This window comes from Mus pahari, chromosome 18 (genome assembly GCF_900095145.1).
Source record: "Mus pahari chromosome 18, PAHARI_EIJ_v1.1, whole genome shotgun sequence".
NCBI lineage: Eukaryota > Metazoa > Chordata > Mammalia > Rodentia > Muridae > Mus > Mus pahari.
This window is the reverse complement of record NC_034607.1, coordinates 17,584,207-17,600,023: the sequence shown is the minus strand read 5'-3', so window position 1 is coordinate 17,600,023 and position 15,817 is coordinate 17,584,207. Positions and strand designations below refer to the sequence as shown.

General features: G+C 50.3%; 1 protein-coding gene across 4 annotated transcripts in view; it reads left to right on the top strand.

The window, feature by feature from the left end:
• Positions 1–15,214, top strand: part of Rftn1 (raftlin, lipid raft linker 1) — a 199,561-nt gene extending 184,347 nt beyond the window's left edge. For all 4 annotated transcript variants that reach the window (XM_021217944.1, XM_029531498.1, XM_029531497.1 and 1 more), the window contains exons 8-10: positions 3,344–3,447; positions 5,710–5,791; positions 13,982–15,214. In XM_021217944.1, coding sequence (XP_021073603.1) covers positions 3,344–3,447; positions 5,710–5,791; positions 13,982–14,311 — 516 coding nt within the window. In that variant the 3' untranslated portion in view covers positions 14,312–15,214. The remainder of the gene's footprint in view (positions 1–3,343; positions 3,448–5,709; positions 5,792–13,981) is intronic.
• Positions 15,215–15,817: the final 603 nt, after the last annotated feature.

The window sequence follows — 15,817 nt, the reverse complement described above, 5'->3', positions numbered from 1 at the left end:
TTTTTTTTTTTTTAACACTCCAGGTGTGATGGGAGATTAGGTTTCCAACAGGGGAGAGAGGAGAGTTAATTAAAGTTTTTTTGTTCTGACACACAGAAAGAGACATCTTTTCATTTCATAAGCAGGATAAGCAGGATGGCTTCTGAGAGCTCTTGGTGCTTTCTTCTCCTTCCTCAGAGTGTCACCCAAAAAGCAGATCAAAGCAGCCTTCCTTCCCGATCTGTTTCCAGCCACCTTCTCAGCTAGCGGAGTTAAAAGTGTCTTCAACTGATGGGGTGGGGCTCATCTGACTCTAGAAAGGCCATCTCACTGTATCGGTGACATGCAAAGTGACCTCGATAGATGCTTATGGAAAACCATATTTAACATGAATTAAACAGAAACCAGCCCTAAAGGCCCAAGCGGGAGAGACCGTGGCAGGTGCCCCTCCCCCTCCTGCCTGGATTTTATTCATCAACTCTGATTGACAGCTCAGAAATTAGCACTCAGGCTTGAATGTCCCGAGCTCCTGTAGATTTACTGTGCGTCCCCTGTTCCTTTTGGTCCTTGTGATTCGGAGCCCCACAGGCTGACATTTCCTACCCTTGCAGGGGCAAAGGGAGGGCATGTTTGGGAGAATTCCTGCTGTTTTTCTCTTCAAGATAGTGACAAAGTGAAATAAGACGGAGTGAAATAGAAGTGGCCCTGGCGAGGCCTGTCGGAGCTGGCAGGTCACAGGCAGCAGGGGTTTGGTCATTGTCTTGCAGTTCTAGGCTCCTGCCGAGAAAAACCTGGCTTGGCTGCAGCCACCAATGAAAGGACTGCATTTTGCCACTCAGGGCTTTGTCAAGGCGCCAAAGCTTGACATGGTTGCTATAGCTACTGTCTGATTGTGGTAGGCTTGTCACAGTGCTTGATAAAGTGGGAAGGTTATCCCTGATAGGCCCAAGTAATCAGAACCTTGCAAAGCTTGAGTATGTGGATTTAAATTGTTTTTTTTTTTCCCCCTCCAGTCTTTGAAGCTGGGAGTGCTGAGGGTGGGGTTAGGGAATCTTTAGCTACAGAAGCCACGGGACTTTCTTTCAGCAATAGCTGTAAGAAAAGCTATAGGAAGCCTGTACTGGTCTGGAAGGAAGGTGCCCTTATGTCTTGAGGGACAACAGAAATGAAGGTCAGGCTGGCTACCTGCAAAGCCGTGGCTGGCATGATGGTGGCTTTGAGCGATGCTGCAAAGACCCTCTCGTGACCCATCCTGTAAATTGATTCGGCTGTTTCTTTGTGGTCCCTGCCTTTTCTGATTGTCCATTCTTCCCTGGCCTTTCCCCGCCACGGCATTCTCCCCGCCACGGCAGATCCTCAGAAGAGACAGTTACCTTTCTTTCCCTATGGGTGATAAGAACGGTTAAATTGAAAATGACAGCTCGTGGATTTTTTTTAGCTCCAAAATTATAGGCACCATTTTTTGCTTCAGAAGGTACCTAAGAGTTTATCTGGGTGGCTGGTTCAGTAGCACAGAGACTGCAATAATGACTCTCTATAGATTCTGGTGTGCTTCCGGAAGTCCTAGGTCAGTGGGACTAGGTCTTTGAACCTACATTTCCCCCAGGTTCCCAACTGAGGTCTGTGCCACAGTTGCCTGACCAAGGTGTAGACACCACCGCATAGGTCTGATCTTCACAGTGTAGAAAAACCACAGATAGATTCGTTACCAGGGATTCGGGTGACTTGGTAGCCAGGATGACATTGGTGCCCAGTTCTGGAAACCTTTGAAGCCATTTGAAAGAGTAGATTATGCCCTCAGCCTCGCTCCCACCTCCCTAGTTCAAAACATCCAGGCCCACCAGCGTGACTCCCTAGCCTACCCTGCAGGTGGCCTCAGCAGGCCCCACTCTAAGAAAAGGACGGGTCTCCAAGTGAAGCCTACCTTGCTACCATGTACCTGGCCAGGAAGCCTGCTTTGACCAGGGCCAAGGTTCCTGGCTTTCTCGCTGACACTCAAAGTTCCTACAGCCCACCAGCAGCCCAGTGTATACTATGCTTAGATGCAGTTCACCTTCTGTGCACAGCACCCACACAACAAGGGAAATGAATCTTTGTGGGTCCCTTCGGTGCAAAACCGAGAAGCCCTCATCTTGAAAAGATAAGAAATATTATTCTGGGGCCGTTTTGAGTGACCGTGGCCTTGCCATATGGATTTAGGTTACCCCAAATTCCAGGTTCCAACATACAGGTAGTTCCATGACATCTTAAGAGTTTTACAGAACAAAGCAAGTTATACATCAAGGCAAGGTTAAAATAAGCTGGTGGGTACATCGGAGAGGTGGTACAGCAAACGGGGCTCTTCTATAGGCCTGTAATGCTGTCTGACGACATCCTTAGCTTTCAGGTTACTGGAAGCTAGTGGGCTGCTAAGTTAATAGGCGGCAATAGATTTCTGTTTATTAGTCACAAGATGTTAGTTTGGATACATAAGTGGGCAAGCATTGGCTGTTCCCAAGGACTAGAACTTGCCCCTAGATGACAAGCCCCTAGAGGGCAGCATTCTAATCTCTCTACAGAACTGAAATTCTAATCAGCCAATCCGTTCTGCAGACTCAGCTTCCTTTCGGGGCTTTTGCTCATGGTACCAAGGTTGAAGGAACCTGGGTAGAGATCTGTCATTTTCCTAAGCCAGTTCATAGAGATGGAGAGAGTCCAGTGGATATCCAGAGCAGGGCTGGGGACCTCATTTTCCCCTGTGGGGAGCCCAGAGTTAGAAGCAAGGTCTATGAGGTCAGGATGTCCCTGTAATGGTTCCTACTGCCTTGGCCTTAGGTTAAGGAATCTCCCTGTGCCAGAGAGCCTGTACCTCTAAATTGTAAAACAAAAATTTGTCCTCAGGCCCTACTTAGAGATAAAGCACAGGCAGCGTGCATTTACCCCTGAGTGGCAGGGCTCAGAACCCAGTAAGTCTCTGTGTGTAGCTGAGGTCCCAGGATGCAAATGGCTGGATCATTTGTCAAGTGTAATTTTTTTTTTTAAAGATTTATTTATTTATTTATTATATGTAATCTGCTAGCTTGTGCTGAGAATGGGTCTTGGGGGGAAGGTAATTGTGTTTCTTCAGTGAAACTCATGGGAGACTGTTTGTCCAGACGAGAATAAAACAAAATTAATGAATCCATCCGAGAGTGTTCACGTCTTACCGACTGCACACACCGTGTTGGCCTAGGCAGAGACTGACCCCAAATTCTCAAGTCTGCAGCTCAGGCTCTCAAGAGACTCCAACTCTGCTTTGCTTGGTTGACTCAATGGGAGGGTCAACTCCAGCGGTGAGAAGGTGACCTTAGGTGATAGCAGTGCTCACGGTGGCCTTTCTCCACAGGGTACAGAGGTGCAGACCGACTACATGCCCCTGCTGAACTCGCTGGCGGCCTACGGATGGCAACTCACCTGTGTGCTGCCAACACCCATACTCAAGACTACCAGGTAACAAACGTGGCAACCTTTATGACAACTGCCATGGTTCGTGATAGGTGGAAAATCTCTTTAGTCCCGCAGCAGGCCTGAGGGCTGGCACTGAACCTTTCTGGCTGGGGCTTCCAGGTCTGGGGGTCCACTTACACCCCTTTCTCCCTCTCCTCACATGGAAGAGCATTGGCCAGTGAGTCAGAATTGCCCTGAAGGACTGAGATTAGCCATCTGAGCTGGCAGGACAAGTGCACCAACAGATGTAAAAGTAGGTGTCTACTCTGTGTTCTGGGACTGGTGGTACTGTGTATATAGAGCCTGAGTTTCGAGAGGGAGGGAGAGAGAGAGGAAGAGAAAGGAAGAGGGGGATGGAGAGAAAGAGGGATTGAGCCACTGAGACTACTTAGGACCTATGAGGTAGATTTTTGTTTAGTTTTTCCTTTGAGATAGCACCTTACCCTATCCCAGGCAAGCCTTGAACCTGTACTCTTCCAACCTTAACTTCATGAATGATCAGCATACACCACCATACTTTGCTGACTTATTAATGCTATTATTTCAAATCCACTTTTTAGCCAAGGTAAGTGTGTCCTGGGATAGTAAGGGACTTGGCCAAGATCATGGTGCTGATCAACGAATGGCCCTATGGGGCAGAGTCTCAGGCCTTGTTTGTGGTACTCCTCACGTGTTCAGGTTCATGGATGCTTGCCCGTCATCCCTTGAGCCCTGTCATACAAATGCTAAAAGACCTCCCATCTGTAGTTTGAGTCCTCCTGACTTTTCTTGGGGTTGTAATCAGCAGCTTCAATTCCCGTTTCATGGGTGAAACTTGAAGCTCAGAAAGGCCTGTCATAGACCTGAGGCCCAGTTGACAGGAGGTAGCCAAAACAGGGCCTAAGACCTCAGTAGGCAGAGTTGGGCTCCTGCCCTGCAGCTGGCTGCCTCTCTGTTGACCTACTGTGATAGCTGCCTCTCTCTATCCCTTGGCCCTGAGGATTCTGCCTTTAATGAACTCACTGCACGGTTCACACCGCAGGCAACAGCAGGTGTCCTGGGCTGGTTGACAGTGGGGTAATAATAGCCATGTCTTCCCGGTCCTCAGCACGCTCCCCTGCCTGTCTATGGCAACATTTGGTTTGGCCACTTGGAACCACTGTGGTCCTTTTCAAGACCAAGACTTCTCTAGGCAGAAGCTGATTCGTGGAGCAGAAAACACCCAGCAGTCTGCCATTTGTTACCTATGTCACCCTGCCTAAGTCCTGCACCCTAGCTGAGTGTCCTCTGGTTCCTTTCCAGAGGACACAACCATGATGGGAATGAGTTTGGGGCAGGAAGACCCAGTGCTCTGAGGGATGTGAACCCCAGGGGTACATAGAGCTGTCTCAGAGACGCACAAAGCCCCTTGGAATGTGCTAGTCTCTCTGAACCCCACCCCCACCCCGGTGTGAACTCTGGGCTGAGTGTTCGATTCTGGTTTGTCAAGAGAAGTTGCAGGCTGCCTAGCAGTAGGGTGGAGACCCAGCCCCTGGCAAAGCTGCAGTGCTAGCTAAGGCACTAGATCTCCCTTTCTTCATCTCTGGGCTGAAGGGCAATCAGAGGCGGTTACAAAAGAGTCAAGGTGAACAGAAGGGTAGGGGTGGAGAGAACCTGCAGTCACCTTTGAGTATGTCTGTCCAAGGCGCAGCACGGGGTCCTGCCTTCTCCGACACACAGCTCTCAGAGCTCTCTCTTGCTCTTTCCATAGATGCAAGTCAGAGCTAATTACCATGTCCATCTTGCTGCTAGCCTGACTTCAGTGTGTCTGTGGGAGTGACACAGTAGCCGACATATATATCAGCTCTCCCTGTACCACCTTCATGTCACACTGGAGGGTTAAACCCATGGCCCGTCTTTATTCTCCTGCGCAGCCTACCATGACTACCAAAGACAGAATTGGAAGGCAACCTCTGTTCTTTTGGGGATTCCCTAGTCTTCTACTCTATCCTCACTTAACCAAGGCACTGGGCTGCCACCGCCTATCAAGAGCACGGGAAATTTTAGCCAGGAAGTAGGGATGGCCAGGCGGCATCGGTTGGCATCTAAGATAACCCTTGACTTAAGCATGGGAACTCTGATTTCCGGTCTTCAGTCAGGCAGCAGCCTTCCTTCACTTACAGGAAGTTCAAGATTACACCCACGAGGAGAGGATGGTGTGTGTGTGTGTGTGTGTGTGTGTGTGTGTGTGTGTGTGTGTGTTGCGGGGGGAGGGGGAGATGCTCATCCTCCGCTCCTGTGTTGTAGGGAAGGGAACGTGTCCACCAAGCAGATTGTGTTTCTTCAGAGACCATGTCTACCTCAGAAAACCAAGAAGAGGGAACCTAAGGTAAGAGACTCGAGACCTCTCTGCTCTCCCTCCATGGGTTTATGCTTGGCTTCAGTGGGGTCTGTGTCAGCTGGGCCTCTCCCATTTCCAAATGCTCTAAGGGCTCAATGAAGACCCGGGTCCACATTGGGTCACGTCAGGGATGCTGGATGGGCCGTGGAGGAGCTGGAAGCGGGTCCTCAGTCTCCCTGCTGGCCTGACTACTGAGCAGATGGCAGATGCTTCTCTCGTCACCAGCATGCGCTAGAGAATCCCACAAGGCCAGAATCAGGACACAAAAGTCAGCTGCGGTTCGAGAGGCCTGGGAAGGGCTGAGCTTGTGGTCAAATGCCATTTCTGATCTCATACAAGCTGACTGGAGCTCTGGCCTGGCTAGTAGAACCCTTAGGACATCGGACTTTGCTGAGCCTGGCCTGGTGTATTAGTGTAAGTCTGTAATCCCTGCACTCAGGAATTACAGACAGGAAGGTAAGTTTGAGGCCAGCCTCTGCTGTGTAGAGAGCCTTGCCTTATAGTGTATACCAGAAGTTTACACTATAATCTTCGCAGAGGAACTCCCAGTTTCTTCTTGCTGGGACCTGAGCCAAAGGTCTTTGTGACTGGCAGTCGGTGACAGAGGCCAGCATAGCCTGTGGCAGTTCATCCCCAGGGAGGCCCATGCTGGAGGGTGACCAGGTCTCTTTCCTCCTTGGTGGACTTCTCTTGTCTAACATCGGCACAGCATCACAGAAGGATAATAGCTGCTCCTAGAGTTGTCTGTGTCCTGAAACTGAGCCCAGCATCTGCTTCTGATGGGTGATTCAGGTGCTCCGCCCATCCTCTTTGAGGTTGGGGCTTCTCCTGTGTGTTCCATTCTGAATCTGCAATGGCCCCCAAAGGTCCATGTACTTACGGCTTGGTCTCTGACTGACGGTGTTTTCATGAGGTATATAGTTAAGCATTTACATGATGGGTGGAAAAGAAGCTAGGCCGTGGGAGATGGGAAGCTAGGGTGGGGGTGTGGTCTTGAAGCAGGTATCGGAACTGATGCCCTTTCTCTTGGTTTCTGGGTCACCACTGGGTGAACACTCTATCACCCACTCCCGGCCATCACGTGATGTCTCACTACAGGCCCACAGGCAATGGGATCAACGGACTACAGACTAAACCCTCTGAGCCAGACTAGATCTTCCCTTCTTTCTTGTTGACTTTCCTTTAATATTGATTTTTATTTTATGTGTATGTGGGTGTGGCTGCTGGGAGTGGATGCTGGAATTGAACCTGTGTCCTCTGAAAGAGCACCAAGTGCTAAGCTAGCGCTCTCTCTCTCTCTCTCTCTCTCTCTCTCTCTCTCTCTCTCTCTCTCTCCAGCCTCCTCTAGTTGATTTTCTTATTCTGTTACAGCAAAAGAACATGAACTAGCATGCTGAAGGTGTATTACTACCTTCTCAGGTACAGGCCAGCATATTGACTGAGTCTACCAAAGCCCCAGTTAGGTGTCACCTAGATCCACTGTGCTCCACCTTGATGGCCATGACCACACTCTGGTGAAAGTTGCCACCCTGTTTGGCTCTGCACAGTCGGGCCCCTCCCCCATATGCCCCAGTCTTTGTTCAAGCGTCCCAGGTAGGAACATCCAGCCAGTGAACAGATTGCCGTAGTCCCTTATCCGCCAACAAACCCTGTGGGTTGCCCATTTACTGAAGGAATGCCAGGTTGGTAAGGACAAGAATCCAGATGGACTGGAGTGCAAAGGAGGCCCACTCTCCAAGCTCTGGGACAATAATGTGACAGGTGACAACCGAGGTGGACCAGAAGGCAGCTGCCAGTCACCCATTAACCACCAGGAGCAGTCAGCCACCACCTGGAAGATGGATGGCCATAGACTGATATCAGATAGTCCTCAAGCTCTCAGGACGTCACCAGCCACAGAAAGCTACACACGAGGTCAGCTACCAGAAGTGAAGAGATTGGGCTTGAGCCCCTTCATGGAAACGGCTCTAGACCCCCTTGCCAGGTGTCTCCTTGTGGGGCTCCTTGGTTTTCACATGAAGACCTTGGCATCTCACAGAGGGGACAAGAAATTAGAACTGGCTTTCCTCAGGGAAAGGACAGAAGTCATGTTTCCTTATCCAGTGAGCCAACCCTCACCGGCTAGGCCGATGCAGAGAGACTGCCCTGCATCAATGTGATGTTCAGCATTCACTTGTTCCCCACCTTTCACGCCTCAGCTGCCTCCACCTGGGTCCCTGTCCCACCCTGACCCTTCGGCCACTGCGTCCAGTCCCCATCGCTCCTGTAGGCTGCACTTTGTCTCTTGGTGCCGTCTTAACCAAGTGCATTGGTGGCTGTCCTCAAATCCATGGCAAGAGCATCTCCAGGAAGGGAGGGATTTCTGGCGTTCGGTTTAAGGTGGGCTTCACCCTGTCATGGTGGAAGAGGATGGCGGCAGGAACAGAAGGCTTCTGGTCACACCATGCCTACAGTCAGCAAAGAGAGACGGACAGGAAGTGGGGCCGGGCTAGAAAACTTAAAGGCTTCTCCCAGAGGCCCACTTCCTCCAGTGAGACTCTGCCTCCTAAAGGTTCCATAACTCCCCCAAAGGGTGCCATCAGCGGAGGAATAAAGTACAGGAACCTGTGAGGGACATTTCATTCTCCAACTACAATTCTTGATTCTGGAGCAATCTCTTTAGGGCCCAGCCCGACCCCATCTCTCCTCTTAACTCTTCCTTCCGGAATCTTTCCTGCCAGGGCTTTGCTAACCATCTCTGTACTCACGGTTTCTGTGTCATCGTTTAGCATCGCTTCATCCGAGCCTCCTCCATCTTCCCTTTCTTTTACTCCATCTAACAGTGTACTTGGGACAGCCTACCCTCCCTCCCGTGTACATGCCCATTTCTAGAATGACAGCACACCCACGGGGCATCCTCAGCCCCCTCTCCTAGTAGTTAGTTTATGTTTGAAACCCTAAAAATTCTAGAATCCCCACCCCCCCCAGAATCGTAGGTCCAGTAACTCTCGCCTCCTGGTAGCATATTTCCCCTGCAAAAAATGTTTTCTTTTTAGAGTCAACGTGATCATTTAAAAGGTCAGTTTAGGGTGGAATGATGGCTCAGCAGTTACGAATACTTACTGCTCTTACAGAAGATCTAAGTTCAGTTCCCAGCACCCACGTGGAGCCTCACAACCGTCTGTAACTCCCATCCCATCATTTGTTACATATTTGTAACAAAACCATGGATGTATGTTAGACACAATCCTCACGCACATAAATTAAATAAAGTCAGTTTAAGGCTGGCACAGTTGCTTGTGCCCGTAACCCAGTCACTGGGAAGGTAGAAACAGGAGGACACTTAAAGTCAGTGTCATCCTTGGTATGTGACAAGTATGAGACCCTGTCTCAAAAAAGCAGTTAAAAAGGAAAGAAAAAGCAGGCACCAGCTGGGCCCTCTCACCCCACTGCTCATGATGTCTCTGTCAGTAGCTTTGCCGTCTTAAAGATGAAGGGTCTGTTCTGTGGCCCATGAAGCCCTCAGCCTTTTGCCGAACCTCCTCTTCATAGCAATGGCATTGGCCTTTGTAGTCCTCCACTGCTTCTGCCTCGGGGCCCTTGCTGTTCACTGTACTGCTGCCTAGGATGTGGCACTCCATTCTCTCTCCACACGGCTTCCTTTCTCAGGAGAGTATTGTCCCACTGAGGCCTCGCCATATTAGCCATCTCTGTGTTGCTGTGACAGATACCCAGGACAGATTGGGAAAGAAGGAAAGACTCTTGGTTCAAGGTTTCCAATCCAGATTCAGCAGCCTCTGTTGCTCAGGGCCTGGGATGGGACAGAATTATGGTCTTGGGGATGTGAGACTGAGGAGTGTCTTCAGCTCGTGACAACCAGGATGCAGAGGAAGAGCCCAGGAGGGTCAGAGGACAAGAGTGTCTTTTTAGGACCTCCATTGGCTTACTTCCTACCGCTAGGCCTGTAGAGAGAATCTCTTGTGTGCTGTATGGAGGCATCACCTGTCCATAAAAGAGCTGTTGGCCTATGAGCTGAGGCAGGAAATAGAAGGTGGGACATCCGGTGGGGGCAGGGGTGGGGATTTTGGGATAGAGAGGAGTGAGGAGATTCACCAGAGAGCTCCAAGGAGAGATAACAAGCCATGTAGTACTCATAGAATAGAACAAATGGGTAATTGAGTTATGAGCTAGTTGAGGAATAGTATAAATGCTTATAGCCTAAGCGTTTATTCATAATTAATTAAGTCCCAGAGCTGTTGTTTCTGGGAACTTGGGTGTGGGAGAAAAGCCCATGGTTATATAGGTCCCAATGCCCAGTTCCCAACACCTTGCAGTTATCACCAGGGTAGGACAAACCATGAAACCGTCAGTGAAGGCGCTCGCTGTCTGGTCACCTCTCGGTAGTTGCCCATCTGGAGACTCACGAGCTTCTTGGGGAAAACCCATTCTATCCAAGCAATCACTGCAGCACACTGGGAAAGCAACCCAGACCCTAGCAGATCTCTCGATATCTGGGATCACTGTATCCTGGCCTGTGTGAGTTGGAAACGTGTTTCCCTCTGATTGTCGCTTGTGTGGTACCTGGGTTTCAGGTGATGCTCAGGAGATAACCTGCTGAGTGGCTGACTGATTAATCAGACTTCTAAGCCTGGAACACATATTGTGCTAACATCGGAATTTAAAGAGTGGGACTGCAGGATTGGCAGATGTGACCGAGTGTGTCCTGTCAATCATTCTAGTCGATTGTGCCAGAGGAGTGTTCCTTCCAGCTAGACTCCTAGACTCCTTCCTTCCTTCCTTCCTTCTTTCCTTCCTTCCTTCCTTCCTTCCTTCCTTCCTTCCTTCCTTCCTTAGATTTTTAACTACACATGTGAGTGTGTGTGTGCACGCGTGTGTGTGGATTTGTGCATGTGTGTGCAAGGTCCATGGAGACCAGAGGTATCAGATGGCCCTGGAGCTGGACTTGGAGGCAACTGTGAGCATCCTGACAGGGCTGCTGGGAACCAAACCTGCAGAGCCACCCTCCACTCCCAGCTCAGCTTCTTGAAGTAAACTTGGTCAAGTTTCTGAAAGACCCTCGCTAGACTCACCAGCCCCCGCTCCACAACCAAACCATAAGACGAAAGCTCTCTGTCCTTCCTTCCCACCCGGCTTCCACCCATTTGTTCTTTGCCTTTTTGAACTAGGGTGCTAGGCAAATATTGTACCAATGAGCTATATCCCCAGCGCACTCTCGGTGTGTGTGTGTGTGTGTGTGTGTGTGTGTGTGTGTGTATGTGTGTGTATGTGTGTGTATGTGTGTGTGTATGTGTGTGTGTATGTGTGTATATGTATATGTGTGTATGTGTGTGTATGTGTGTGTGTGTGTGTATGTGTGTGTGTATGTGTGTGTGTATGTGTGTATGTGTGTGTGTATATGTGTGTGTGTATGTGTGTGTATATGTGTGTGTGTATGTGTGTGTGTGTGTGTGTGTGTGTGTGTGTGTATTTGTGAGACATGGCCTATAACTAAATTGCCCAAGTTGCACCTGAACTTACTCTGTAGCCCAGAAGACCTTAGCTTGTGATTTCCTGCTGTCACCTCTCTGGGAACGGCCTTACAGGCTCAGCCCCCACATCTAATTCTGAGTTAGGTAGGTTAGCTGGATTAAGCAGTCTCAGTGCCACAGATGTGGTGGCTGAGAAAAAGCCCTGGCTCTGCCCAGCCTGTTGTCCTTACAGCCCTGGTGGTTAACCTTAACCTCCCTGCCTCTCCTCCAGCTGCAGAACCTCTTCAGTTGGGGGAACCCTGAGGCGCGTTCCATACCCTGCCTCAGAGGCACAACCCGAGGCGGGCTATGCTCCTGGCCTCTCCCCTGGTTGTGTGTCTTCCTTTGGCGCCTCGGGATCTGAAGCTGGCGTTATCACATGTGGCAGCTGCCCCCATTCCTACAGGGAGGCCTGCCCGCCACAAGGGCAGAGTGGGAGAGGCTGAGGAAGCCCTTTCCCGTGGATGGCCTGAGGAGGTGCTCTTTCCGCTTAGACCGGTCTCTGATATTATAGTCCTTGCAGAAGCTTTTCTGGGCAAGCCACTTTTGGATTGGGGTCTGAGAACCACCAGCAGCCACAGCAGAACTTGAGAGTCAAGTCAGCCCCGCATCCTGCCTGCCCACTGAGTTGGGCCCTCGGGAACCAGGGCCTGTAGCCGTGTCTTACAGGGACCTCCGTGATGAGGTTGCTCGCTCAGGGTCAAGGGCCTGGGTATCAACTGAGTGGTCTGGCCTCTTTCCGGGCTCTCACCTCTGAACCTCTACGCACGCGTTCTCGTAATTCGTGTTTCATCCTGATTGATGTCAGGGAGCCTGTAAACAGGAAGCTCTCTGTTGTCAATAAGCCGAACCAAAGCACTAAGTCTGGACTTCTTTGGTTAGTGACTGGGTGTAAGGACCTCTGACCTCTGAAGGCAGAAGGCCAAAGTGTTTATGCTCAGAGCTGAGCCATTCCAAAGGTGTAATTATCTCCTAGAAAAAGATTGTTTGTTTGTTTGTTTTGTTTATTTGTCTTTGCCCAGAAGGGAAGATTGGGAAGGTGGGTCTGAAGAAATCAGATTAAACTTCAGCCCTGGGGTTTCCTAGCTATGTCATTTGGGACAAGTTAGCCAACATCGCTGAACTTCTTTGTAATGCTTATGGGAGACCTCCCTGGGGACTTAAGGGAGTCGAGCACTCCTGTCAAGAATGGCTGCCTATTCCTAGGCAGCATGCCACTGAAGTGCTCAACATGGACCTATTCTAAACGCGGTTCAAGACTACTTCCCCCTGCCAAGGAGAGAGTGGGGAGGCTGAACCACATCTCCCTGGGGAGCTGGCTCAGTGATTGCAGAGAGACCCAGAGAGCAGCAGCGGAAGTCCTGAGGTCACCCCACATCCATATGAGGGACACAGGACATAGTATAGTCCTAAAGGCCCGTGCTGGTCTGGGCAGGTCCCTCTGCGATGACCCAGAAGAGTGGAGTGTGACGGAAGTGGGTCTTTCCTAGCTCACAGTGACAGGCCAAACTCTACGGGGGAAGGCAGTTTCTGTGCCCGACTCATACCCATACTCTTAGCTTTTCTAGGTCAACAAAAGGTGGCCTTCTAGAGGACACTTTGTGGCCAGGCTTCCCCAGAGACCGTGGACATTTTCTAGTGAGCAAGGGCAGATGCTGAGCTCCTAGTAGAAAGTGGCTCATGTCAAGGCTGGCAGAACTGTCCTTGTCAGGACACCATGTATCCACAGGGGACATTACTCAACACTGGCTATACAGTGTATGGGGCAGGGAACGCCCATGAGAGGAGAGAGACTTCATATAGATTTGCTTAGGGACAACCATGGTGTCCCAGGGCCAGGACATGGGCTCAGCAGCCACGAGGTGCTTTGGTATAGTGGCAGTCAAGCCTCTTCCCCGAGACAATCTCGCCATTCTCTTGGCAAAAGTACCGTTTCTTCTGACTTCCCCCTACAGCTGACTGCTTCAAGGATAAAATATAGGCTAACTTAGCCATCTTCTCACAGGTCCACAGAAAAGATTAGAAGGTTCTGTTTGGGAACCTCCATCCATGTCGGGGGACCAAACCAGGGAAACATGGTGTCCAGACTCCACGGAGTAGATCATCAACGCTACAGCAGCCAGCTGGGGCCGGAACGGCGCTCTGGGTGTTTGTTGGGCCTTATGGTGTCTTATAGACAGTCGGGCTGACATGGCGTGGTTATATGGTGACTGAGCTGGGCTAGCTTCTCGAAGTTGTAAAAAAAAGTGGTTTGTCATGAACCAGCCACACCGGTCATAGGTTTGCGGGTTGCCTGGGGACCTTCGTCAGCTTGTGAGAGAGGGCTGGTTGTAGACATCACTCTCACAAGGTCCTTTATGAGGGTCTGAGCTCTGCAGCAAAGCACCCGAGCTATATGCCCTCGCCTCCTTTGCCCTGGGGCCCATGCCACCCTTCTCCTTCCACAGCTCCCCAAATCTAGAACACACATGGAAGGTGGGGTTAGCGGGCAGCCAGGGTGGGGGAGATGAGTTGGGTTAGATTCAGCTTGGTGGTGTCCCGAGAATCTGGGGTTTGGTGAGGTGAAGCGGGAGATTGAGTGCTTCTCTCTCTCTCTCTCTCTCTCTCTCTCTCTCTCTCTCTCTCTCTCTCTCTCTCAAGTTTACCCATCTCCGCTCTCTGTGTCTTCTAGTTCCAGTGGCGATTCTCCCGGAACGAGATCCACGGCAGGCAGACGAGGAAATCCAAAGGGAAACTCAGTGCCAGCGACAAGCAGCAGGCAGAAGAGAACGAGAAGAATCTGGAAGACCAGTTCTCCAAGGCTGGAGACGTGGGAAACTGTGTGCTGGGGCCACCACCGCAGTGGGGCAGAGCCTCTGAGGTCAGGGAGCAAAGGCAGGGCTCAGCAGCTGTGCAGAATGGTCCGGCTGGCCACAACAGGGACTCGGTGGCCCTTAGGCACTCCGATCCCAGAGCCGAGGCTGAGCTTGCTGCAGGCCCCGCTCCAACAGAAGCAAATTGAGTCCATGGTTTGTGCTAGGCCTGCGTTGTGATTGCGAACCTTGGGAAGCTTGCTAGCAGCTGGTTTGTTCTGTGTTACCCTTTGGCTTGACCTCCCATTGTTAGCTCAATGGCCCTGTGAGGGTGGGTCTCTGATGGTGTTGTTTTCTGCACATCCACTGGAAAGCTGTCTTAATGATCCACTTCTATTAGAGTGCAAAGTTGGGCTGTTCCTACTAGACCTCAGGGCTGGAGGTCCGGCTCTGGTCTGCCGCTCCCACAAGGGAGGGCATGGACCATAGTGCCTGTACTGCCCCACAGGGCTCCAGGGCACATCTGGGTCAACTTCTGGGACATCCTTCGCTACAAACCAAGGTTTTTCTGCTCACACTCCTACATGCTGCTGCTCTGGGCAAGATCATAGTGACTTTAACCCTGCAGCCTGCTGGCTGGCCTTCCCCACCTGAGCTCTGGAGACCCTGCTGTTGTGGAAGGCAAGGATGTTGGCGAATAGGAGGTACCCAAGCCTCCTGCCTGTCTTAAGGTAGTTCTATAGATACTGGTGATCTGGAAACAGGTAATTCCCTATGCTCTGGCTCTTACAGAATGTTCAAGAAAGTATTCTGTGTTAATATTAATGCCAAAAAAAAAAAAAATACTGTTTTTAAATTTTGTCTTCAACACATGTATGAATATGCTGTCATTTTGAGCAGTTGGTAACTGGGTGCCCTTGTGTGCTGTTTTTGTTGATGTGTCATTGAGTTGTATGCTGTGCCTGTCACATGTTCATACTGTCCATAACGTGTTGTTAAGGCTTTAAGTAGATGCATCTGGCAAACCATGGGGCGAGAACACCAGTTGTCTTGATGCAAACAGCCCTGTCTCTTTCTTGTTTAGTTATTTAAAGCAATAAATGACCTGAGTTTAGTGTGTGGTGAGAAGTGAGTATTTACCATGTCCCAGCAGAGGCCCCGGCATGGGGTAGTAGGGCTCGACCCCTCACCTCCTGGTGACGATTGCATTTTTACCTCCTGCCAGTGTGGTAGACCATGACAAACAGCAGAGCTACCTAAACACACCAGGGTTTCAAGCTTTGCCAAAAAAGAAGTGGAGAGTGAATTTAGATGCCATCCAGTGAGCAAGAGGGCACAGGTCTGTTCAGATCCGTGGCTTCTGAAGTTTCACCTAAGTTATCTAGTGAGGAAAATCTTCTTCATTTCCAAGTTTGTTAAAAAAAAAAAAAAAACCTGCAAACCTGTGCAGTGCAAAGCCTTGCGCAGCCATATCTTTTTAAGTTTTAATTTTATGCATGTGGGTGTTCTTCCTGCATGTATGCCTGTGCACCAGTTTCATGCCTGAAGCCTGACATTGCCTGAAGCCTGCTGATGTCGGAGAAGGGTGTGACTGATGGCTGGAGCTGGGGTGACAGATGGCTTCAGCCACTCAGCTTTGGATACATGTTTCAATAACTGACATTTATGTTTTATCTGCTGTGGGGGAAATTTTTTTTTAATTCTTTCGGGGTGTT